We start from the raw sequence: 27,981 nt of genomic DNA, 5'->3' as shown, positions 1-27,981 counted from the left end.
GATGACTTCTATTACCTTACGATTATTTTTATCTCAATATTTCCAAATTATCCTCACAAAATCGGAAAAACTACAAATATTCCAGCGCTATTTCGTTTTACCAAGTTCAACCATTTTATTCTTATTGCCGAGGAACATTCATATTTTCTTACGAGTAATAACCGAATGGTCCGACCAACACCCTCTGGAATGCTTACAAAAGTTAGAAAATTCGTTTAAAACTAAACCTTTCGAAAATATATATCGAACACCACAAAAGGAAAAGATAAAACTAAACTAATTATAAAAAATTAAATACAAGAACTCTTCGAACAGATCACAAACTTGCAGAACTATATATTAGGATTGAGCGAAATTTGATGGTTATGTGAAGAAGTGCGAGAGTATAAGGATTATATATTTTACTATAAAGGGGAAACTAAAGGACTACATGGAGTAGGTTTCATGGTCAAAAAGGATCTAAAAGAATCAATTATACAATTTAGAAGTAAATCAGAAAGAATTGCCGTTTTAGATTTGGCTTTACAAGAAGGAAAAGTTCCATGGTCTATTATACAAGTGTATGCACCCACAGAACAAGCAAAAGAAGAAGATAAAGATTTATTTTATGCATCGCTACTAGACACCATTGAAGAAAGCAACAAAAACAAAATTGTAATGGGAGATTTCAACAGCCAAATAGGTTGCCAACATGAAGGAGAAAACAATGTCATTGGTCTCTATAGCCAAGGCAAGCGTAATAAAAACGAACAAAAATTAATCGATCTTGCTCTTGAATCAAATTTAAGAATTATGAACACCTACTACAAGAAAAAAAATTAACAGGAAATGGACATGGATCTCACCGGATGGAAACATAAAAATGAAATAGATTTTATATTAACTAACAAGCCTAATTTATTTAATGATGTTAGCAATATAAATCAACTCAATTACAATACAAATCATAGGATGGTTAGAGCCACCCAAAAAAATTACTAACAAGCGGAAAACAAGGAAATACATAAAAAACATAGCGGATCAAATACCTATTCCAATCCCAGAAAAAATACGAAATAAAGCTAAAAAACAACTAGACAACCTTAAATCGAACTATTCCAAGCAAGAAAAATACAATGAACATGAAAAAATACTAACCAAACTAAGAACTGAATTAACACATAACATAAAACGGACAAATAAGGACAGAATAGGACATAACGCAAGGATATTAATAAACGAAAGAACAAAATTGTCAACAGATAGAAAAAAGAACATCAAAAAGATAGAAGAAATAAGTAAAAAGATCACATCAAGTATAAGACGCCATTAGAAAAGACACGTCTCAACAGAATTGCAATTTCAGTTTTGACAGCAGGGAAGGCAGCCATTTCGGCCCACAAGACATTTATTATTAAGCGTAAGCTTGCCAAGAAATTAAAACAAAACAGACCAATTCCTCAATGGGTACGAATGCGCACTGGAAATACAATCCGGTACAACGCTAAGAGGCGTCACTGGAGGAGAACAAAGTTGAAGCTGTAAGCTTACTGTCTTGTAACTGTTAACTGTTAAGAATTCATTTTGAAATCGAAAAAACAGGAGGAATCAAGAGAGCAATGAATAAATTTAAAAATCATTCGTCTTGGATACCAAAAATGAAGGGTAAAAACAAAGGAAACAAGGAAATGGAAACGTCAAATAGAGGATGGATCTGCAAAATCGCCACCGACTTCTTCAGGGATCTTTATAGGTCAACAGAGTTATCAATATCGGCCCAGAGCTCAAACTTGGAGGAAGTCCCACATATATTAGAAGGCGAAACCATGAAAGCCATTCTTTCTCAAAAAACTATAAAGCCCCTAGTGAGGACGGAGTGACCGGCAAGTTGCTAAAGGGGATATTAGACATTTTGCTAGGCCCACGGACTAACCTATTCAATAACATCTTGGACAAAGAAGTTGTTCCAGAACAATGGACCAGGTCGACTATAGTGCTAATTCACAAAAAAGGGGAAAGAAACACTATGGACCAATAAGCCTAATGACAACAATTTATAAAATATTTTCTAAAATCATCTTAGACCGGCTCACTGAAAGGTTAGACGAAAAACAGCCTAGAGCACAGATGGGTTTTAGAACTGATTTTTCAACAGTAGACCACATCCATGTAGTGAAACAAGTTGTTGAAAAATATAATGAGTATGGTAAATCATACTATATATAATCTATAGACTACAATAAGGCATTCGATTTCTCACAACTACATATATAAAGCCCTTGCCAGTCAAGGAATAGAAAATAAATATATCAGACTCATTAGAAATATATACAACAACAGCACAGCAAAAGTGAAGTTGGAAAGAATTGGAGAGGAATTCGAAAAAAAGAAAGGAGTAAGGCAAGGAGATTCTTTGTCTCCTAAACTCTTCTTAGCTGTGCTAGAAGAAATTTTTAGAAATTTACAGTGGGAAGAGTTAGGAATTAATGTAAATGGATGCAAGCTGCGATTCGCAGACGATTTAGTGTTGTTTACCGATGACCCAGACACTCTACAAGAAATGCTAAACCTACTAGCATCAGAAAGCCGGAAAGCAGGTCTCACCATCAACACTTCCAAAGCGAAGGTTATGACAAAAAAACTATAAAAGTAAACAAACAAGAGATAGAATATGTGGACGAATATGTCTATTACGGACAAATAATCTCACCAAACATGCAGATGGACAAGGAATTGCAAAGGCGAAGGTGAGCAACAGCTGGGCTCGATACTGTTCACTCAAAGAAGTACTAAAAAGCAAAGATATTCCAATGCCAACCAAATTTAAGGTACATGTGTCTTATCCCACTTATGAATGTCAAACCTGGGGATTGACGAAAGCTCACCAACAGAAGCTCAAAGTATGCCAACATAGAATGGAAAGGAGCATGTTGAATATTAAGCTGAAAGATAAGTTGAGAATAAGGAAAATTAGGAAAGCCACAGGAGTAACGGATGTCACCAGAAAGATTAAGAGGCTAAAATGGCGCTGGACTGGCCATGTGGTTAGATCCTCGAAAGAAAAATAAAGAAAGAAGACTGAAGAAATTATATCTTGGTACCCTAGATATGGCAAGAGGAAAAAAGGACACAAAAAAGGTGGGAAGATGACCTGCCAAAAGGATGGCGCAGAATAGCCAGAGACAGAACACACAGGAGAATTCTAGATGAGGCCTATGTCCAAGGACAGCCTGACTAAGCGCGCTGGTGTTACAAAACAATTTTTTTAGGAATTAAGATAACTTAATTAAATAATAGATTTAGTAACTAGTAGTGTCTAAGCAAACATTTATTTAGTCAGAGAATAAAGGCTATTTATATTTTATTTATTTTCATTTTTATAACCGAATAGTCCACTAATCCGCAATGGGCCAGCGTGGTGGGCACCGGGCGGATTAACCCGTTCTCACCGATATGATGATGATGATGATGAATATAATGCGTACTAAACACCATTGATATTATTTTTGATCAATCACTTTATTTTCACACAGATAACAAATTACGTCACGCGGTTTGATGAGACCGTTTGTGCGGCTATTTAAAAAAAATATTTGTTTTTGTTTCATTAAAAGCTGTAAAAGATTATGCATTTTGCATATGGTTATGGTTTAAGCACTATTATTAATTTATTCTTATTCCCTATTTTGACGTTCATAATTATTTATCTGAGTTCGTAAGACTAATCTCTTGCCCCAGATTATCGTATTTGATAAAAATAATTTGATAAAAATAATGTTTTCAAGATTTTATTTCGGGTTATATTTGTTTATAATGGTTATAAAATGTAGTTATTCAGTTGGAGCTGTGCTTCCGCTTTGTAAGTTTGTAGTATGGAGGGTAGAGGTAAGGAGAGTCATCTGTGTATATGAAAAAGTGTCGTCAAAATGTATTAAATTAGGATGGCGCCACATTTGCATCAGGGTAACTCTTAAAAGAAGCGCCAAATATAAATATTGTTAGAGTAGGCTTAAAAAATAAACAAGGAAGTATGGAGATACAAGGAAGTAAGGTTATATTTACCACAATATTTTGTACAACGTAAGTTGTTGAAATTCTCAATAATTAACTACTTTAGTCGATAATGACATTAAATTTTTTAACTCGGCATACTTCAATTCATCTACGATTGCTACATTCATACCATACCCTGTGCATCCACCAGCGCCATTGTGAAGGATTTTTGAACTGTTATTTAGCGCAACAACTGGACACTTTTTCAACTTTTCTCCCATATAAGATGACTTCCTTACCTCTACCCTCCATAGTTTGTAGGTAGTTGGTCCGTGTTATAATTATATATTGTCTATGGCATATCAAAAGGGCTAGAATCAAAACCCGTAAAACAAGTTATTAAAAAAATGTCTATGGTATAAATTTTAAATGGCGGCCCTAGTCATCGCTGCTGCTGTCGTTTTGTGTGTGAAATAAAGGAATTAAAATAAAATTTCTGTAAGTGGAAAACATTGTGCAAACAGGCAGTGGAAATGTAAAGTAATCTTTCAGTGGCTATCGAGAACGTAAATCGCCTACTGTAGTTTAAAAGGTGGGAAATTCCTTCAATGTGTGTTGGACTGTTGGTTTTACAGAAACCTTGCGGGGCGCGTCCGTGAGTAATATCTGGAGACATTGTTATTGTATAATGTTTTCGACACACGTTTCCACTTAATTATTTGGTCAGCTAATTATTTTGAGATGTTAACTTAAACTAATAGAACTTTTACATCTTCCTTGTTGTGTCACTCGTTTTTAGATACAAAGCCTTTTTTTAGGACGTGCATAGAGGGCCAGAATGTCGAGCGATGAAGACAAACCACCCGCGCCTCCAGTGCGCCTCACCAGCAACCGGGCCACCGATCGAGGAGATTCTGTAGCCTCTGTAGATATGAGGCCTTTACCAAAAGGTAGTCTATAGATATAGTGTAAAGATTCAAAACATTATGACTCACCCTTGTCATAATTCATACCAAAATGAAATATTCAAAGAAAACACATTTTAATTATTACATTCAGTTGATAGTCCTCAAAAATGTCATTTTCTTTTATTTATAATATAATATCAATATAGATCTATTAATGTTTACACTTGATAGAAATATTATATTCTCATTAGTTAAAATTATTATTTCAGAGCCTGATGATAGTGGAGACAGAAAGAAGAAAACTTTAAAAGCAAAAATAAAAGGCTCCAAAAGTACTGCCCATAATGATAATAAGCCAAATATTAGCTACCCAACAAACTTTGAACATACAGTCCATGTTGGATTTGATGCTGTCACAGGAGAATTCACAGTAAGCATAAATTTTAGTGTTTCCACCTATTATGAATGGATTATGAGAGGCTACAAAAATCTTGTAATGGTATCCACACAACTATGCTGAACCCCAATAATAATTAAGAAAAAATATGTTACGTTACGAAAACCAGTAATAGTCCTGAGTGTAATAAGGGGTTAGGGGTACCTAAGACAAAAACAGTGTTACCTCTGCATAGAGACTTCTTGCGAGACAATTATAATAATAGCACAATGTTAATTATACATTGATCATCTATATATGTACGGTCTGTGGCCAGAAAGTAAGGAACTATATATATATATTAGAATGAAGAGAATTTCATTCCCATGCAAGATGTTGCATGGGAATAAGGTATACAATTTTAGTATATAACAGTCCTGTTAAGCCACAGGCTTTTATAATGAATTACTTTACCTTATGATAACTGGTGTCAGGCAATAAAGCGTTGTAGCATTTATCTAGAAGTTAATCAATAAATGAATAAGCCAGAGGCACTTTAATGAAAATAATATTAGTTATTCTTATTTTAATATAAATATAACCATTATATTTTACAACAAAGCTTCATACATGTATTGTGATCATAAATAGCTTATTGGCTTTTACACACAGCAAATGGGCTTGGCTTTTTGGTGTATAGTAGTCCAAAAACAATTCTGTTGTCCTGTAAAATCTGCACATACAATTAAATTCAGTAACAGCAAATCAGTAAACTATTATAAAATAATAATATTTATAAACAGGCACACGCCAGAGTTTAGTTTTATCATAAAAAATCTGTAAAGTAATAGTTTTATTTTAAAATTATATAGGAAAGTCATAGAAAGCATGTTATATTGCATTTTGAAATAGTATAGATCCACATTGTATTATAGTCATTGATACTTAAAGGCTACATATGTTGTATTAGAATAGAAAAGTAATAAAAATAGTTGAAATAATTTTAGTGTCTGATCTTAGGACTTTTCTCTTAAATAATAATACTATTCCAAAAAATCGTGTAACTGAGTTCCCTGTATTGCCGCTTTTGTTTCAAGCTGCCTATAACAGTAAGTAATAGCTTAGGTTTTATACATGCATTCCTAAGCTATCTTCATGTTTTATAATTCAAAACAAGAACCATGCTGTAATAGTATTTATATATTATGACATGCCTATTGAAATCAGTATCTAGAAATGTATTACTATGACAATATAATAAGTTCAAATAGATTCATTGTAGCAGCTCTAATTTGTAAATATTTCTTTTATTCTTGCCTGTATGTGGTTATCAAATTGTTGGCTTCTTATTGCATTTTGAAACTTTTATACTTTGCCTATAAATTAAAATAAATAAATAGAAGTACAAGTCATACATGTAATAAATAAGGTTAATCATTGAAAAGTAAAATTCGTAATGCCCTGCGCAAATAGCATAGCGAGGAGACCAAATTGACGGTGATCTAATTTGGTTGACCTGATGAAGATGATTTGGAATTTGGTTGACATGATGAGGATGATTTGGATATTATATCCACCTGTGCATCATTGGAGAGTTAATAAAGCTGAGTGAGATCGTAAAATTTTGTCTTTTCCCTGGGTAGTAAAAAGTCTCCTGCCCAAAACCTCCTCCATGCTGTTGGCCTAAAAACATTTCTAAGTAGTAACTCTGATATATTTACCGTCATAATGCAAAAATTTGTAACAGATGCAAAAAATAGTGACAGTAAACCAATTATTAACATGATTTCAGTGTTTGTGGTCTATAAGCGTAAGCATATTGGGGGTTAAAAATTTAGGTTTTAAACCACACATAGGTTTTTTTTTACTATTTATGGTATTAATAATGTTGTGTTAAGGATTTACCATCTACCGAGGATTTGATTAGTATGAAAAAATATCTTTAGTAGTGTGTAGCAATGTGTAAGTTTACCTCTCTCTAAAACAGACTGAATATTTTGTTTGGTCAGCTGTATGAGTATCACTGGTCCTTAGGTAAATTGTCTCAAGTAAAATAATAGGATTTTTCCAAAAAACAACTTTAGTGCATTATAAAAAATTCCAATAATTAAAAGTATACATCTGATGTATGGTGACATGCTGTAAGTTGGTGATGCAAGTGCACATAAAGTGTTCCCCTCTCAAAAATCATACATTAACTCAAAATCTCTACAACAAAGACTTGTTTTGTTTTTTAACTATTATCTTAACTTATTAGCACTTTTACATAAAATACTATTAGTGTGAGCTGATATTATAAGTTTACCATACAATACTGATTTACTGTTTTAATACATTATCTTTGCTTCTCATATTGTGTTTAAATGTGCCCACAATTATTTATGATATTACATTCATTTTTATTTTCACAACAAAAAAGTTGCAATCACCTTTTACTTTTCGATAACTTTACAATTGAGTCAATCACACATACCTTTAGCATGAAATTAATATTGATATGGTTAATAATTTATAAATATGTAAATTAATTTGTAAATAAATTATATTGACATTAAAGAAAGAGAAATATTTAAGTAGTCCTATAATTTTGTTACCAAGGGCATGCCTGAAGCTTGGGCACGACTGTTAATGGCATCCAACATCAGTAAACAAGAACAGAAGAGTAACCCACAGGCAGTTTTAGATGTTCTTAAATGGTATGATGCCTCAGCAACTCAGCCGCCACCATCAAAGTATATGACGTCAGCTCAGATGCATACTACACATTCAGGTAAGTTTTACTATGACTAAACAACGGTTGTTCCGTTGTAAAGGGGTGAAGGGGACGTATGCAAGCCTGTCATTCTGTTCCTCGCTCTTCTTGCCAATATCTTCAACAGTCTATAACAGTCTACTGCTGGATTAAAGGCCTCTCCCGACAGGAGGGTTTGCCAAACACTGCGCACGACAGACGATTTGGTGATCGCAGTTGATGGTAGTAGTAGCACAGACGATGCTGTTGTATTAGCCCTACAGTAGCCCTGTTACCCTTAGTAGTTGCCTCGTACGACACCCGCGGAAACAAGCGTGGTAGTAAAACTATTTTCATCTGCCGTCACCACACGGCGTAACGACGTCACAATAAATTTTCGAAAAACTTGGAGAAAGATTTACTGTTTTGGTTTTCACATATTTCTTACGACGGACCTCCTGTCTATCGTCGCTGAGCCCAAGGCTGTGGGTTAGATTCCCACAACTGGAAAATGTTTGTTTAATGAACATGAATGTTTTTCATTGTCTGGGTGTTTATTATTTATGTGTATTATGAAAATAATACACATAAATAATCATAATAAACAGATAAACACCCAGACAATGAAAAACATTCATGTTCATTAAACAAACATTTTCCAGTTGTGGGAATCTAACCCACATCCCATTCGCGCGCGGGAGTTGTTACAAGGCAGACGTTTGCAAGGCGAGATTATTATATTTTGTAGAAGTGTAGTAGCAAAGTGCGTCGTCGAATTTTAATTCAGTAACTTATAACCACAATATAAACTTTGATAAAACCGTGCTCAAATTCACGTAATATAGATATATAATATAGTGTAAGTAAGCCTTGGTTTATTTTGGACAATGAAGACCTGTGAAGGTTGTTCGAAGCCGATCAAAGATGGTGCTGCCCTGGTTTGCTCAACGTGCAAGAAATATTATCATGCGAAATGCTTAAACATAAACACGGCACAGTTCAACAAGTTAAAGAGAAACCCCAACTGGAACTGCCCTACGTGTCCTCTGAAAACTGCAAGGCATGATGATACTCCAGTCAAAAGTACAGTTGATCCCGATGAGGAGTCCACCAGTTCCGAATCAGAATTATCAGAAAATATTATCATCAGTAATCCACGACATTGTGAGACATCAACACCTACCCTCACAATTTCATCTCAAGGCAGGGATTGTCAACCTTCGGATTTGTCGCAAAATATCTTACTTCAAACTATATCAACGCAAATTTCTGAATTGCAAATTCAAATGTCATCCATGCAGATAATAAAAAATGACTTAAGTGCCATGAAGAAGGATATATCAGAGCTTAAAACCACTTTTTTTTACTAAAATTGATGATCTGGACAATCGGGTAACAGATGTGGAGTTGAAGTTGTCTCAACTGAGTGAAGTACAGTCGGAATTGGATGAGTTGAAGGCAAATGTGGCTAGCATTATGGAATTTAATGTAAAGAATGAGCAATGGGTGCGGCGCTCAAATATCCAAATAAATGGCATTCCACAGAGGAAGGATGAAAACCTTGTCAACGTCATAACAAACTTAGCTGAGAAGGGTGGTTACAAGTTGGATCCAGCGAGGGATATCGATTTTGTAACTCGAGTTGCGATTAAAAATGATGTTGATAATTCGTATCCTAAGCCAATTATTATTAAACTATTGTCAAGGTATAAGAAAGATGATCTTTTATCGTGTTTGCGCCGTCTGAAGGATTTAAAGGCTTCCGATATAGGTTTTCCTGGCAACCATAATCGCGTTTATATCAACGATCATTTGTCAAGTTACAATAAAATGTTGCTGCAAAAAGCCAAACTCAAGGCTAAAGAAAAAAATTACACTTATTGTTGGGTACGTAACTGCAAAATCATGGTTCGGCAAAACGATAAATCGAAAATCCTACATATCACCTCAGAGGAGTCTCTAAAAAAAATTGTTTAAGTAATATCTTTTTTGTTATAATAATTGTTTACTTGTCTTACTTATCCGTATCATGTTACATGGTCTTAAACAATTATTGGACAGGCTCTGGTTGTTTTATCTTATTATTAGAATTTAAATACGGTACCATTCGATCCAAATCAGTTTATTTAATATATAAATTACACCTGACTTGGTATTGTCACTTAAGTCAACACTTACATTGTTTTATAAAAAATCAATCATATCAAAAAAGGTTTACAACACATGATTACTCGCACAATATTAGTTTTTTGTCTTTACACTTTTACTACGATGAAACAGGCATTGGTCTTTTACTTCCAAGCGTACTATGCATTGCCGGCTTAGTTAATACTGTTCGGCACAGAAAACTCTCGTTAGGCGCAATGTACTTCGACTCATTTGATCACATCATTACTTTTACGTATTTACTTGATATCGTAAGAATTTTTAAATTACTATCTCCGCGTGAAACTACCGTACATATTATATTGATATCACTAATAGTTATTATTTTTCACTGGAATGGATTGTATGATACGTCTGCCAAAATTACTTTAAGTTGTTGCATGTATTTAATTACGGTTCCCTATAAAAACGTGAACTTGGGATTTTTCACTTTTTGCGTGTTCGTTTTTGTATATAGTCCCGAATGTACTAAATTATTTTCTGTTCATAAATTATATTATTATTGTGTTACGGTAATATTACTGAGAAAAATTGCGTGCGTATTAATTAAATGTATAATTATACCTAAACTGAAACACTGTTAATTAGTGTCTTTTACCAAAATGTTCGCGGGTTGCGAACAAAAACAAATGAATTTCTGAAAAATGTTTTAAAAAATGATGATGACATTTTCGTATGTTTAACTGAAACTTGGTTACTGCCGGGAATCAACGACGCGGAATTATTTGACTCGCGATATAATGTGTATCGGACTGATCGCGACTATGAACGATTAGGAATGACAATGGGCGGTGGTACCTTAATTGCTGTTCACCGCATACTTAATACTAATATTCTGAATGTACGTCCGTTGCCTGTATTTCCCGATGCTGAAATCACTCAAATCAATATATCACTATGTCGCGGCCCCACACATAAAAATCTTCGTTTGTTCTGTTGTTATTTCCCACAGAATGCACATCAAATATGGTCTCAACATCAACTTTTCGAGCACCTTTCAGACTTAAACATTGAAAATCCAACGGATGAATTTTTAGTGGTTGGTGATTTTAATATAAAAAACGGAGAGTGGCACTGTGACACTCGCGAATCATACTATACTTTAACAAATCCTACTGTTGACCAACTTACAACCCAACTTTCGTCTTTTTTATGTTTTACTGGTTGGATGCAATTTAACTGTATTAGTAATATGAATTATAGATATTTAGACTTAGTTATATCTAGCTCTCAATGTGCAGTGACTAGATGTGAACCACTATCGCTACCTGAAGACGGTCACCATCCTGCACTCAATGTAAACGTCGATGTGCAATATGTGCAACCCAGTCTACGTCCGCCTCCTCGCTTGGTACGACGTTTTCATACTGCCGATTACATGTGGTAATCGGCAGTAATGCAGAGTTAGGGAAGGTGAACTGGAGCGAGCGTCTCGGTGACAGGAGTGTGGTAGATGCCGTAGACGAATTCTATTCAATAGTTAATATAACAATTGATAAGTTTATACCGTCCAAGCTTGTCATTAATAATACGAGATATCCAAGTTGGTACTCTCGTCCATTAGTTAAACTTTTGAATAAAAAATTGAAAATACATAAGAAATGGAAAATTTATTGCAGGCAATCTGATTACATATTGTTTTCTCATCTACGGCTTGAATTCAAAATTTTGGAAGCTTCATGTTATAGTTCGTTTATTCAGCGTACAGAAGGTAATATTTCTTTAAACTCAAAATGCTTTTGGTCATTCTTACAGTCAAAATATAACGTTAATAGAATACCTGATAGTCTATATCTAGATAATGAAAATGCATATGATGGGCAACGAATAGCGGATCTTTTCAATAAATTTTTTGAATCGGTCTTCGAAAACCATTCGAATGCTATTTCGAACATCAACAATTTTAACTCTTCACAAGCTCTTATTGGAAACGTAAAAATAAATACTGAAATAGTTGAAAAGTACTTATCAGGTCTTGATTCGACTAAAGGCAGTGGCCCTGATGGTCTTCATCCCTTATTCCTTAAAAAATGTAGCAAACAATTGTCTAAGCCCATAACACTTTTGTTCCAGAGACCTCTCAATTCAGGAGTAATGCCAAACACTTGGAAACGTTCTATCGTTGTTCATGGAGATAAACACAACATACGTAATTATCGCGGTATATCTAAATTATCAGTCATTCCTAAACTCTTCGAAAAGATTATATATGACACGTTATTCCCAGCAGTACGACCATTATTGACGCCCTTTCAACATGGGTTTATAAATAAACGCTCTACGGAAACCAATCTATGCCAACTTCTTGATGTCACTTTAGAGGCAATGGACAATGGTTTCCAGGTTGATGCCGTGTACACCGATTACTCGAAGGCTTTTGATAAAATATCCCACGATATCTTAATTAGGAAGCTAGAGGCAATCGGTATACATGGTGACCTCCTGAGATGGCTCACATCATATCTCCGTGAACGTACTCAAGCAGTTGCTGTCAAGGGATATACTGCTACTTTTGTACCAATTGCATCTGGAGTACCGCAGGGTTCTCACCTCGGGCCTTTACTTTTTAACATTTTTATCAACGATGTTGTAAATTGTATCAAAAAGTCTAACTTACTTTTATATGCTGACGACACAAAAATCTTTAATATAATTAAAACAGAAAAAGACTGTCAAGATTTGCAGAATGACTTAGACCATGTCAGTCAATACTGTATAAAAAACGGTTTAACTTTGAATGTTGATAAATGTTGTTCAATTACCTTTACGAGGAAAAAGAAAATTATACCTTACAGTTATAATTTACTCGGTACAAAATTACGTAGAGTAGATGAGGTAAGAGACCTGGGAGTCCAGTTGGATAGTCGATTATCGTTTGAACCTCATCTGAATATTATTCGTAATAAAGCTTATAGAATGCTTGGTTTTGTTTTGCGTCAGACTATTGATTTTAAGAACCCAAATACACTCATTTTACTTTTCAACTCACTCGTAAGATCCCACCTAGAATATGCTTCCATTGCTTGGAATCCGCATTACGCCATTCACGTGGATATGATTAAAATTTACACTGAATGCTCTCTGCATTCAGCGTAAATTTTTTAAGTGTGTTAGTAAAAGATTTAATTCCTTTGACCCTACAAAATTAAACTCTTTACAACTTAGAAGAGAACACAAAGATCAGATTTTTTTGTACAAAATAATAAACGGCCTAATCGATTGCCAATATCTGACAAATAAAATAAAATTTTGTGTTCCCAAATCCGACAAACGTACTAATCGTAAAATGAATACGTACCTTCTCCCACGTGCTAAGACCAATTATAGCCGGAACAGATTTATTATAAGAACATGTGATATTTACAATAATAAGTATCAACATATAGACCAATTTTATTATAAGTATGGAAAGTTTGTATCTGCTATCAAAAAATGCACTTGAATGTGTGTTTTTTCTTAGACTAACTTTTTGTAAATGAGCAATCATTTTTGCGTTATTAAAGTTACTTATATATAATTAAACCAAACTCCCGTATCATTATGATAATTTTAATTAATAGTGAAAACTTTATTGGCTTGTGTAAGATCTATAATTAAGTTTATCCATTGTAGAAATTTATTTATAGCTGTTTGTTTTCCAAATAAAAAAAAAAAAAATAAATAAATAAATGTATTCATCAGCAATCTAAGTACCCATAACACAAGCTACGCTTACTTTGGGGCCAGATGGCGATGTGTGTATTGTCGTAGTATATTTTTTTTTTATTTACTTGAAAATTCCAAATTCTACGTTCATTTATTTCAAGGAGGCGTAATTTATAAGCACATTTGAAACATCAACTAAGTAATTTTGTAGTGACTTTCACCGATTCGGAAAGCAGATTCTGCAAGAGGCGGCAAGAAACTCAGCAGATTGCTCTCTGCATAATTTTGCATCATGAGAGATGAGAGCGGAGCTTCCAAGTAGCCTTGTCGTTTGTTCCTACAGAATTTTATATTTAATTAACTATTATAAGCTTCTCCATATTAATCAAATTTAACGAATACATACCTCCTTGAAATACGAGGGAACTAAAGAACCAACCAACAACATTAATAATATAGGGCGTCTGTGTCTCTACTTAATATATTGTTTTTTATTTCCTAGGTTCTTCTGTGTCGCGAGTTTCGTCGAGTAGTCCCTCGTCTTCCACTCCCACGGATACGGAGCACCCTGAGCCCCCGCCGCCGCCTCCTTCGCGACCCGACCGCACTAAGAGTATTGTTAGTAATGTTTATACCTCGTTTTCATAATCCGTTTTATTAATGTTACCAAAAGGTTGGTAAATTGTAATAATAATGACTTGAATAGACTTAAACTGCTCTGAGGCAATTGAGAAGAAACATTGATCACCCATCCAGTTACTAATGTCGAAAAACAATATATTTCTATTCTTTTGGGATGATCAGATTTGAGATTTGACAGCTCACAGCAGTGGCGGTACTACCATACAAGCCGAAAAGCCGGGCTTGCGTTACAATAAATATCTCTTTTAAATTTTTCTCAACAAAATAATTAAAACATTATAGCAATGAGGATATAAATACAATGTTTTAACTTTTGCTCAATAATGTATATACTCTTTGTCTACGTTACTAAAGCACTACGTTACTATGGCAGGTAGACTCTGTGGTAGCAATCAGCCGAACGACGCCGCGCCGAACTATCGCGCTCTCTTCGCGCGTCTTCGTACGCGATCGGTGGTCCCGCTTTGTCACGCTCGCACTCATTTGCTTATATGGGGCTTTTATTTTACTGCTTTCTCTCATAGAAATTTCAATGTATTTAGCAGAGACAATCTAGATTATTTAATAATTTAGTATAGAGATCAAATGCCAGATTGCGAGTTAAAGTTAGTGAAGATGACCAGCGAGCGAATATTATTATTATTATTTGCGTTACAACTAGTTGACACTTGACAGATTATTGGTTAGTAACTAGTTAGGAGTTTATTATTGTTTTTTTGTGTATTTTACTGGTTTGTTTTCTTATAAATTAAAGTAAATATTGTTAAATAAGAACTCAAATTGTGTGCAAATTGTTTCTGTGGCGAAATCAAAAAATAATTGGCGAACAACAGGTAAACTATTTAATTTCTTAAAAAAAATACAACTCTTTATTTCACCGAAACCTACGCCAGAAAAGACATCCTAATGGATCTGTAGAACTCTGTTTGATGCTCCCATTCTAATAAATTGTTTGTTGGTATGGCATATTTTTTTTCTAATGAAAAGAATGGTTGGAGCGCGGCTGGTTATGACATAAATTACCAGGCATCATAAAAATTAAAGAGAGCAGAACTCATAGAAACACTTGAAGTTCTATGATTACTTTTATAATTTTGGCTAACAGCGCATAGAAACTTCTTTATCCAATCAATTATCAATCGAAATTTAAAATCATAATTCGCGTGCTGACATTTTAATCGTAATGCTTTTCAAAGATTTGTTGATATTGTTTGTCATTTAGCACAACAAGAATGGTGACTTAGAGATCATGACGAGTTAAATTTGTCCTTTAGGAAACTGGGCTTGCTCAAACTCAAAACCCTAGGAACGCCACTGGCTCACAGTAGGGTGAAGGTAGTTTATAATCGTTTATATAATAATTCATTTGAATGCATTTTGTATTAAATTAGTATTTGGCAAAAACAGAAAAGTACACGAAATGAAAAAAGTAAATAAATAAACATTCCAATACTACAAATAACAGAGTTATTTGAATGAGAGAGCAATTTAGGCTGCTTTTTATTCCAGGAAAACAAACAGCTAAACTAAATTCTATTTCACATAGAGCCAATAACTAGCTTAGTCTAAGAAGCAGATTTTTTTTTAATTTTATACGAACGTACCTTTGCTTCTGTAAATTAATAATTAAATCTCTATTTCAAGTATACAAAACCAATAGAAGAAATAGAAGAAGCGCCGCCACCGCGTCCCGTACCCGCGTCCTCCTCACCGCCCCACGTGCCGCATCCTGCGCTAACAACGCATTCAGTAAGTAACATTCACAAGTTGTCAAACTATCAAGTTTAGTCGTTCATATAAAATGACAGATTTACGCAAAAACGCAAATGTAAAAGTAAGCGTCACTTTTATAATGTGTACATCGTGCACTAATGTCCGTTTTCGCCAAACCTAGGAACCGCCTGTATTGGATGCCGTGTAAGTAAGTATAATGACGTTAGGAGCCGTCTAAAGTTACAACATCGTTTCGGCGAATCGTAATGATTCGTAAACTGGCACTGGTCACATGAAAAAAATAGTTGTTTCATGTCTCCTATATCAGGCACTAATTAAGCGTTAAAACATATATTGTTTACATTACAGTGAAACGGTGCTTATAAGTAAAATCGTTAACTTCATTCATCTCAACAGATATGCAGCCGAGGGGAGACCGGATCGGTGCTAGACCGCAACAAGAACCCTGCTGGAGCACAAACACCGCCCGCACTCGCGCCCCACCCCGCATTGCCCGTTCTCCCCGCCCTTCCCGCACACGCTCCACAGGCAACTCCGCCCGCTAACGGCGCACCCGCCCCCGAAACCGGGTAAGTACAACTCGATTGCCTTCAATGCGAGAGTGCTTCGACATTATCTATGCAAGCGTGCCCCAAATTGAAGTATTGAGTTTTAATTCTGACGTTTTTGGTGATACCACCGAGAACACAGATCCCACAAAAAAAAACATTGTCTTTACATCGTTTAAAACATAGTCGCCATTATTGTTTCGACGCTTAGATGTTTAAACTAAGCAATAGATAGAGTTATTCAAAAGGAAGATTTATATGAATACGAATATTTGATTGTAATAGCAGGGAAAAGTCAAGAAATTAAAAGATTTTCAATATGATGTTAACAAACATAGTTTTGTCTGTTATCACTTAAAAAATTGCAAAGCGAAATTGTATATCTTAAAAGCATTGCACCCTTGCTAGAATTGAAATAAAATAAATAAGTTTTACAATTAATTGTTAATTAAAAGAGCACTATTCTAATTGAAAGCAACAAACGGTATTAAATATCAATATCGAATAAATTTACGTCGGACAAAAAACCAATCAACACGCCAGATAAAGTCAAATATCTCATCACTTAAAAAGTGATATGGAATTTATATTTTGAGGTTATCAATTTGCTATAAGGTATGGTTTTTATGCTATTTATTATCAGCTATTATATATAAGTTTTTATTAAACAAAATATTCGCCAAAAGGTTTGACCTCTGATTAAAAATCAGAATGGGACTCATTGCTTCCCAGAATTAATATTTTGATGTTACATGGATACAGTGATCAAGAGAAACTTAACTTTGAATGTACTGTAAAATTTATATGAATTTGTCAAACTATCAAATTAAGTCGTTCATATAAAATTACAGATAATGACATATCACTATAGTGACGTTTTTAGTTCACTAATGCCCGTTTTCACTAAACCTAGAAACCGCCTTAATTGGATGCCTCGTAATTTAGGTGGTTTTTAAAGTAAAAAACGTTTCACGAACTCTTATATGATGTATAACTACGTTAGGAGCCGTCTAAAGTTACGACACCGATTCGGCGAACCGTAATGATTCATAAAAATTAATTAAGCAAAATTATATTAATATTTTATTGTTACATTAATTTAAGTATTTATGTGTATTAGTATATTTATTTTATATATTTATCAATAGTATTGTTGTATTTGTGTAGTCTGGTTTATGTATTAATATGTAGATATTCGTATGTATGTACTAAATAGTACATACATACGAATTATTCGTTTTTCCCCACCTATTCGTTTTTCTTTTATGTTTTCCCAATCCTAAGGTTGCCTGGCAGAGATCGCTACTCAGCGATAAGGCCGCCTTTTGTATCCTACTTCATTCTTCATGTGTTTGTTCTTTGTTTTTTCTCGTTTTTCTGGGTGGTGTACAAATAAAGAGTATAAATAATTTTTTTTTTCTATTATTACTCAGAAGAGCAACTGGACAGCAACAGAGGAAAAAGAAAATGACAGATGAAGAAATATTAGAAAAATTAAGAACAATTGTCAGTGTTGGTGATCCTAATAGAAAATATACAAAAATGGAGAAAATTGGCCAAGGGTAAGTTATTCAGTTTTTACATTATACAGTTAATTTAACATTCATAATCATCATCAACAGCCTGTGTCGGTCCACTGCTGGACTAAAGGTCTCTCCCAACACGCTAGGGATGACAGAAGACAGTAGTAGTAGCACAGAGGAGAACAGGTAACTAACATGCAATAAAGGTTTATTTATTTTACGAGTTACATAATCTTATTTAGTCCTTATTTAGTCCGAAACTATCTGATTGGTAACAAAAATCCAAAACATTGTATTATTTAACCAAATACAGTTGCAAAATGCAAGATACAAAACATATCTATTTAACTGAGCTGGCACACAAGCATTTGAAGAACAGGAGGAGAGTGGAAGTATGTATTTACGATATCGCCCTGAAGAATGGTTACTGTTCAAAGTCCCACTCAACCTAGAATTTGGATATGTCTATAAAGAAACATAATAGAAATGTAGTTTTTGAAAAGCGCTAATAGCCTAGTGGTTAGGCTGCGGCTTTTCTTTCGTGGAGACCGAGTTCGAACCTCAATAATATAAACAATACATTCAAACATAAATATCACGTGCTGTAAACGGCGACGGAAAATATCGTGGGGAAACCTGCATGCCTGAGGGTTCTCCGTAAGTTTCTCAAAGGCGTGTGAATTCTACCAATCCACGCTTGACAACGGTCTAAACCCTTCTCATTCTGAGAAGAGACCCGTGCCCTGTAGTGGGCCAGTAATGGGTTGATGAAGATGATGATGATTTGTTTTTTCAGTAAATCTTTTAATGCTATGAAATATTTGCAGGGCTTCGGGAACAGTGTACACGGCGATCGAAACTTCGACCGGCATGGAAGTGGCGATTAAACAAATGAACCTCAGCCAGCAACCCAAGAAAGAGCTCATCATCAATGAAATTCTCGTGATGCGGGAGAACAAGCACAACAATGTTGTCAACTACTTGGACAGTTACTTGGTTAATGAGGTAAATTTGTGTTTCTCGTTTTAATAATAATAATAATAATCATTTATTTGCAAGAACGTTTGTACAATATAAAGATGTTGGTAAACAATATAGTTATTTTAGAGAGCATTACATTCTACTAAATTAATAGTGTGCAAATTTGGATCATTGAATATTAAAAAGATCAACCTTAATTAAATGTCAAATTAAATTAAAACAGATGATAAAATTAAAAATGACAGTAAAAAAATTAATAAATAACCAGATCGAAATAATGATCCATAATTTATATTTAAAATTATTTAGTTTATAATAAATATTCTTTTACATCATAATAACATTTTTCGATTATTTATTCTTAAACATATTAAGATTCATGTTTTCGAAATTCGGTTTGTAGTTTATTATATATTTTTACAGCAAGCACATTTCATATATGTACTATTGCATCGTTTTGCAGTACAGAGCTTGCTGGGATATCTGACGACTTTATACATATTATATTCACAATTTCTTTTGAAATAATTTGGATATCTTTTAACAAATATACACATATCTCTTATATACATACAACGTTTAAGAAACTCATTCGTTACTAGCTATTCCCGCGGTTTTTTTAGTACTAACTAAAAATCGGAATATGCCAGTAAGGTATTCTTACGTTTATGCATAAAGCCCTTCCGTACGATATTTGTTTCCCATTATATGCTTTACAGGTGAATATAGTTCACGTTTGCTTCCCAACAAAAAGGTTCGAACCCCTTTGAAAATTAATATCATGCTCATAAGATACATTTTACTCTGCTGTTAATTTATTTTACTATAAAAATTGACGGACCACGCATGTGGCCACCTTTTGGTTAGTGGAAATCCATCGCCTAAAAACAGAGCAACACTTAGCTGGGCAAACAAGGAACGCGGAATACTACGTGCTACTCTGTATCCATCAATTTGAGATGTAGGTTTGGAGCCTCATCATATTAACCAATTACCGGCCCACTACAGGGCAGTGCCGTAGTCCACCACGCTGGCCGTGACAAAAAAGTCCACTACTGCAGTGCAGTAGTGGACTTTTTTGAGAACATTATGTAGAACTCTCAGGTATGCAGCCGTTCTCACGATTCACCGTTGAAGCAAGTGATATAATGATGCTTAAAAAAAAGTAAAAAAAAACACAAGAATTAACATATAGAGTACAAGCTTCACAAAAACATATCAATGAGGACTTAAACTATAAAAAATAACAAAAAATAAAAATAAAGGATCTTAATTTAGGTAACTTAATAAAAATTAAATAAGCTAAAAACAATCAAATATTATTCTATGTTAGCAGTGACATATCTGTGGTATAAAAACGCACGTAACATGGTGAAGACGAAGTCCTACCCACTGGGCTATCACGGCACTGGTGTGTGCCAGTTCACCGTCAGCCCCCCCCTTTAAACCGGCACACAACATTGCAACAATTCGGCTTTGCGGCAGAAATAAGCACGCTGGGAGTACTTTCCCAGACGAACTGCCACAAAAAGGTCTACTACCACAAACTATTTCCACACTCGAAATCGACTCCTCGATTGCGAGCGTGCAAATCTTTTACTAAAGATACAGAAAAGCTAACCATAATATTATTCCAAATTTACAGGAACTGTGGGTAGTAATGGAGTACCTGGCGGGCGGGTCCCTCACGGACGTTGTGACGGAGACGTGTATGGACGAGGGGCAAATTGCCGCCGTGTGCCGCGAGGTCCTGCAAGCGCTGCATTTCCTGCACACAAACCACGTCATACACCGCGACATCAAGTCCGATAACATCCTGCTCGGACTTGACGGGCAGGTCAAGCTGAGTGAGTACATTTATGATGCGAAACCATGAACTACTGAGGTTTTTTTTAAGTAGCACGTGGCATTTTGTCTCTTGAAGCGCGTTCTGAACCTTTTTTTTGGCGCGTTGAGCGGTTTTTTATTGAACAAAAAAAATTTAACTCGCGTCATCGTCACTGAACGCTTTCAATAGCTAAATCTTTTAACATATGTATACAGTGTACATATGTTAAAAGATTCAGTTTTCACTTCTATCGGCAGTCCCCAATGACTGCGGCGCATGTTTTTTTTATCGTAACACTTGACGGGACCTATAAATAGAGCAACTCTTCGCAAGATATGCAAGGAACACGTCCCGCAATATGCCGCCTTGTACCTATCAACCGGAGGCGTAGATGTCAATAATTTGACGATCTTGGCACCAGCCAAGGTCGCGGTTTCGAGCCCCGGCAGAATTATCTCTGGTTTAACTTTGCGAGAGAGTTCAGCTGTGCATATTTACCATGCAACCGTCTAAAGGCGAGCCGCTAAGTAAATTAGTGTTCCGGTATAATGCTACGTAGAAACAATCGGTTTATACGAGGCATCGTACCGGAACGCTATATCGCTTGTACACACACCAATCTTAAATAAGTTATTTGTTTTAGCCGATTTTGGTTTCTGTGCACAAATATCCCCTGAGCAAAACAAAAGAACCACCATGGTCGGAACGCCCTATTGGATGGCACCTGAAGTTGTTACAAGAAAACAATATGGTCCAAAGGTATGGAAGTTTTCAAGTATCAATGAAGTACATCTTATCTTAACCTAATCCCTAACTTCATTACTAATATTATAAATGTGAAAGAAAGAAGGGACAAACAAACAGCTTGTTTCTCCTTTCTTCATGCAACTAAGCAAGCTTCGTTGTATTACATCCATTCGACTTGAGTTTTTGTTAGGTATGGCCAAGGGAGATTTAAGTGAATAGTAGTTGTATTTTTTTAGCACGAAAAATCAATCGCCCTTACTTCTTCTCTGAACAGGAAACTAATGCTCGAAAAAAAATATTTATCCCAGGAAAACAAATTTCTCCCACGGGATTTGTAAAAAACCGTAACAAACGCAGAAGAAGAATAACAATTTTATAAAGTTGTAGAGTTTGTTACAAACATTAAACATGAAGCATGTTTTAAAAAGCTCGATTATTGAAGAAAATAAGCTGCTACATTTTACGCCTTAGGTAAACTAAGGAAATCAATGAAAGTTACGTTATACTATTCGGATCCAAGACAGATAATTTATTCATCCATTTCCTTAAAGATCAAGTAGGTCTTATGGATTTTCAAAAGATTAATTCATAAAGTTATTTGTTTTATTTTAAAAATCCTGTTGGAACCGTTGAAATTACTAATTTAGTATTTGGGTATTCTCTTTGTTATCAGCATAACACTTTTCTACCGAAGATTTCTACCGAGTTAGAGCAATAATGCATGATAGTATGGATACTAAGACCTTTTTGCTCTACAGGTTGATGTTTGGTCATTGGGGATAATGGCGATTGAAATGATCGAAGGTGAGCCGCCATACCTCAATGAGAACCCTTTGCGGGCGCTCTACCTGATCGCGACTAACGGCAAGCCTGACATCAAGGACAAAGAAAAACTCAGCACCGTTTTCCAAGACTTCCTCGATCAGTGTCTAGAAGTCGACGTGGATGGACGAGCGACAGCCCTCGACTTACTAAAGGTATTTTCGTAGGTAACAATATTGCGTTTAAAAATAGGGTATTTGACTGCTTTTTTATCGTCTCAATGAACCATAATGCTAAATAAGAATAGTTCGGCACGACTTATGACGTCACAAGTTAATAGAGAAACAACAAATCAATAGCTTTTGTGATCACATGTCCTTGGTTCGGAAAAAAATCATTTTCATGATTTATAGAAAATGTATACTATAATTTCTAGTTGTAAAACGGAATCATATTAAAAAATATTAATCTTTATGAATTACACCAGCACAAGTGATATTTTTAATACAGTCAAATACCCTATTGCAATACTTTTTCTGTGTGCATGTTATGGAGAGGTGTTAAGATCTTTAGAAACGACATTCCCCTGTACCAACGTTTTATACAATGGTTCGTATCGTTGAGTCGGTGTGCAGTACCTAATCTACCTTTACCGCTATTACAATTAGGTGATGTTCATGTCATTAATTCCGTAAGACGAGTCCGGGCTAGGAACAAGTACAGGTCAGTCTTACTCATAGATTAACCAATACTAGTGAACCTGTTCTTAGCTCGGATTCATATGGTAACAAAGATGCACTCACAGTATATAACTGGGTTTGCTTGTAACTCTAGATGCACTTGGTGAATCGTAGTTGGGAACTACTAAATATTTGTTTGGTGGGAGGCTCCGGCGGTGGCCTGTTAGTTATCTACCACCGACTAAGACGTGCCGCCAAGCTATTAAGCGTTGTAGTACATTGTCGTGTATACAACTATAGAAGGTAGATCCGGAACATGGAAGCCCTCTACCATGTTATACTGCATCACTACTTACCTACCTCCAGGCCTTCTAGCATGGGAAAGATAAAATTTCTCCACATCCAAGGACAAAATGTATGTCTTTTATGTCCGGCGTACAGGTGGAAATGATGTTCCTATAATGTATGTCGTCAAATGTCCCTGTTGCCGTGCTTTGGCAGATGGACGAGTAAATTGTATCCCGTCTTTTGCTAGCCGTGAAGGTCGTATAGCAGTCAAGAGTTAACGTGTAGAGTATTAAAGAAATCTACTTTTTGGTTTCCAGCATCCATTCCTTAAGATGGCGCGACCTTTGGCTTCGCTGACTCCCCTCATCATGGCAGCAAAAGAAGCGGCCAAGAGCCATTAGCGCAGGCCCGCGGCGCCCGCCGCGCCCGCGCCCTAGCGCGTCCAGTGCCTCGCGCGCGGCGCCGGGCTGCCGCGTGCGCCTTTACCCACGATCACCACCGACGAGGACGTATCCCACTCTTAACTATTGTACTATAGTTGGACACTCCCAGTGCCTAGTGTAACATTTTCTAAACATTCGCTTGCGTAGAAGTTAACTACGATTTGTATGAAATCGAAGGAGCGCCATCTAGTTACAATACTGAAAACAGTATTATCACTAGGTGGCGCTCTTTCGATTTAACTACGACTATCGAAGTAAACTACGAATTGTATGAAATAGATTGTACTACGATTAACGAATTTACCTACAACTGGTACGAAATCGAAAGATCGCCATTTACTATACTGTATTGCAACTCGATGGCGCTCTATCGATATTATACAAGTCGTAGGTAACTTCAATACAAATCTTATTTACGTTCCACGCGATCGAATAAGTAGAAAATCTCACACTAGACACCTCGTAATCAAATCCGAGATACGTCCTCCGGATTATTTAGTTGTCACCAACGAATCGGTGTAATCTACGGTTTCTAGTGAGTAATGTTGACTTCTACGATGATACAAGTATCTACTTATAGAGCAATATTTTATGTTTATATAAAAAAAAATGGCTGCAGATTATTAATACGAGAGGTGATCATATTTTTACAATAAAAGATTGATAACGTAGCAGTCCAATAGGCGTAGTGATCTGTAGGTGTCGTGTAGAAACGTTATTTATTGTAATTAGGGGCGCCGCCGGGTCGCCGTGTCCCTCCCGAACGTGCCGGAAAGCGAATTTGGATAGTGTTTTGTAGATATAGGCGTTAGATACTCGAAATGTTACGATAAAATCTGCGAAAAGAAGACTGGCAGTTGACTCTTAGACGTAATGTTATATAATAGTAGAATACGGTAGGGATATACAATTATGATATCAGCTTATTCACTGTGATGGTACTTGGCGCGGATCGCGGGGAGCACGGAGGTCGAGCCGCGACTAGTGAGAGACTGCTTGGGAGATGTATTGAATGTTTACTGAAGCGATGCGTTTTTCCTCATACCAACATTGATTTTAGATATGAGATTAGTTTTATAATATTATAACATAGCTTTGAGAAGCACGCATTTTACTAATATTTATGAATGTGTGATAGTTGCGTATTTTATTCTTATTTCTATTTTCGACTGACCTTATTTTAATTGGATAACAGAATGTCTGTTGCCTTAGGCTCCAACTCAACGAGCGAATCTGTCGCGGCGATACCCTCGCTGAGCAACTAACTCATGTACTCAATCGAGTAAACGATTTCCATGGCAGTACGATGAGTCGCTCTGACATGTAATGCAAGCCACTAGTCATGTTAGTAAATGACTTTAACTGGAGATTCACCCTGAACTAGTGTTAATACAATTTTACACAACAACGGTTTGCAAGCCCCATCGAGTACTGGAAATCTCGAATCGACCCAAAAACCAAGCTAAAAGCATTAAGATTTATTGGTGGCGCCGTGGGAAAAATGTACCTGCCAACCTTTGCCAATTTTTTATCGATTAGGGAGTCAAAAATAATTGCATCGTCACTAAGGTTGCTGTAATACGGTAACTATGAATTAAAAAAATACCGGCGGCATCCTCGCGATAAATCCGCTCGTGGAATCGGCGCCTTACCATAATGCTTTTGATTGTCGGTACTATAGCCAGCTAGTTAAGTTAGGCTATGCCTATGATTATTAGGAAACCATAATTTATTGCGAGCTGCTTTAGTTATTTTGAGTTATATTGAGGATAATTTATTTCATTATTCAGGATAATTAATAATTTCAATGTTTTAACTATAATACGGATACTCTGCAAAGAGCGATTCAATTTTGATGTTACAGATCGCGTAAGTTAATTTAATTATGAATGTATTATGAAATATAACTTTATTTTTGTGACGATATCATTGTTAGTCATGAGAGCGAAGCATTTACATAGTATTAAGTTTATATAGTTTATTGTACTGATTATATTCGGAATGAGGAAAGATTGGTAATTTATCGTTTTAGGCACAAAACATTATTTCCTAATAGTATGAAAAAAAATATAATAATATACACTTTAATTACATTTCGTGAAAAATAACTAAATAATAAATTAACATGACAATAGCAAGCAGTAGTTGTAAATTATTAAAAAAACTATTAATTTTGAAAAATGTAAAAACATACCATATATTATAACAATTTTTATTTTAAAATATTTAAATTTACCGACTCTCTGCTTATATATTAAAATAAGTGTATAGGTTGTGCCGAAAGATGCTGTTAATTTTTTTTTTTAATATGTAATTTTTGCTATTTTTGTTTTTGACTGGATGTGTTTGATTGACGTATGAATGAATGAAGTCGATAGTGATTGAACAAAAGCGAGCTTGTCAAGTCTCGTCAAGTGTAAATTGTACAGATAAAGTTAGACACGTGTAGTATACTCTTGACAATATCAATGACCAATTACGCTATCTAGATTTTTTATGTTTGTCTCAGGTTGGTGCAGTAGGTCTACTAAAATCCTTTAAAGTAACAATTCAATTTTGCAACCTTATATTTATTATCGAACCCCGAAATGTTAAAATTATTTTTCGCTTTCTCCTTAGAGACATTTTTTTTTATCATATGACGTTAACTTTACGGGAATGTACCTTGAGGAAAGGAGATAGACATTTGCAATGAACACTGAGCCTAATGTTATATAATCCTACGCAACCGGACAAATCCGGACCAGACCTAAATATAAATATATATAGATTTTAAAGCTTCCTTTAATCAAAAACTTACTTTACAAGATTTTGTCCTTCTTACTTTATTGTGTAAACAATCTTACAGAACATATAATTTTTCTCACAACACTCTTAATTTTGTTTATTATAACGCATTTTTTTGCTAAGAGTGCAGAATTATGAGAGTGTTTGTCACTATCAATTTTTAGTGGAATGTATTCGAGACGTGAGTTACCAGAGAAAAAGAAATTAAAAATGGTTTACATCATCAGACAAGTAAGACAAAATAAAGTATAGATGTGCTGGCAGTATGCAGCGTCCTTTTAAAATAATAATTGACTTACGTAAGCCATATTTTCGTTAGTTTGCTAGAGAAAAAAGTCGCCGAAAAATCAATAGAAGTGTTGGAATATCTTGTTTTAAGCGAGAGCATACATATTATAACTAACATTCAATATTTACAAACACTCCACAGATTACCATCAGTAAAAAACATGAATTTTCTGCTAAATTTTGTACGAGACTGAATACCTATATGATTGTTCCATGTTGAATAAATAGCGAAAACTGAAAGTCATAATGCAGGAGCGAACCGTGCTTAGGAAGTATTTAGAAGGATCTTAAGTATTGCTTAAAAAAACTACCAAGTGCGATTTGAACTAATGCATGGGAGAGTTCCGTATCACGGTCCTACAACCATCCAAAAAATATTATTTTATGGTATGAAATAAAGTTGAAAATCACCCTTTAGTTTTATTTTTATTGTTAGTTGTCATAACATCAGCAGAAATCAGAAATAAATTTAAACTAGCTACAGACAAATCTACTCTCAGCTACAGCCCCATGACAGAAAGACTGATCGACAGAAATAGCCCAGAGCCTTAGTAACAGGGTCCCATTGCCATCCTTCTGGTACATAACCCCAAGAATGAAATTAAAAAAAAAAAATTAAGCAAAGATTAGTTAATCGTTCATTGTTTATCATGTACTTGCGCAAAGCTCTATCCAAAAGATAGTTATTACAATATACATTGCATGACTTTTGTTTCCGATTTTCAGTAAATTTTGGACAGATTTTCAAATTGTGTTGTTCCGTATGGTAAACTCTGCAGCAGGGCTAGCATGGGCAGGAGAAAATATCTTCCCCGGGGGAAGGATAAAAATCCCACAGCTTTATCAACTCTCAGAGCACTGGATCACAAGTGGAAATAATATCCAAATAATATTTGTGTAATAATAAACAAGGGTAAACTTCTCCTATTCCA

The 27,981-nt window shown here is 35.1% G+C and overlaps 1 protein-coding gene across 4 annotated transcripts; it reads left to right on the top strand.

Annotated features, from left to right (window-relative positions):
- The first annotated feature begins 4,405 nt into the window (after window positions 1–4,405).
- Window positions 4,406–26,083, top strand: LOC120637721 (serine/threonine-protein kinase PAK 3). Of its 4 annotated transcripts, none has more exons than XM_039909682.1 (13): window positions 4,406–4,470; window positions 4,791–4,922; window positions 5,150–5,310; window positions 7,834–8,026; window positions 14,301–14,416; window positions 16,085–16,189; window positions 16,571–16,743; window positions 18,156–18,284; window positions 19,073–19,250; window positions 20,872–21,073; window positions 21,698–21,813; window positions 22,560–22,778; window positions 23,849–26,083. In XM_039909682.1, exons 2-13 carry the CDS (start codon window positions 4,811–4,813, stop codon window positions 23,930–23,932), a joined length of 1,788 nt encoding a protein of 595 aa, XP_039765616.1. In that variant the 5' UTR covers window positions 4,406–4,470; window positions 4,791–4,810; the 3' UTR covers window positions 23,933–26,083. The 4 variants fall into 4 exon arrangements, with proteins under 4 accessions (XP_039765616.1, XP_039765617.1, XP_039765614.1 ...); XM_039909683.1 differs by having other exon boundaries at window positions 4,412–4,564; window positions 7,855–8,026; XM_039909680.1 differs by having other exon boundaries at window positions 4,412–4,564.
- The last annotated feature ends 1,898 nt before the right edge of the window (window positions 26,084–27,981 follow it).

This window comes from Pararge aegeria, chromosome 4 (genome assembly GCF_905163445.1).
Source record: "Pararge aegeria chromosome 4, ilParAegt1.1, whole genome shotgun sequence".
NCBI lineage: Eukaryota > Metazoa > Arthropoda > Insecta > Lepidoptera > Nymphalidae > Pararge > Pararge aegeria.
Note: the sequence above shows the minus strand (reverse complement) of the source record. Positions and strands in the feature narration are given on the sequence as shown.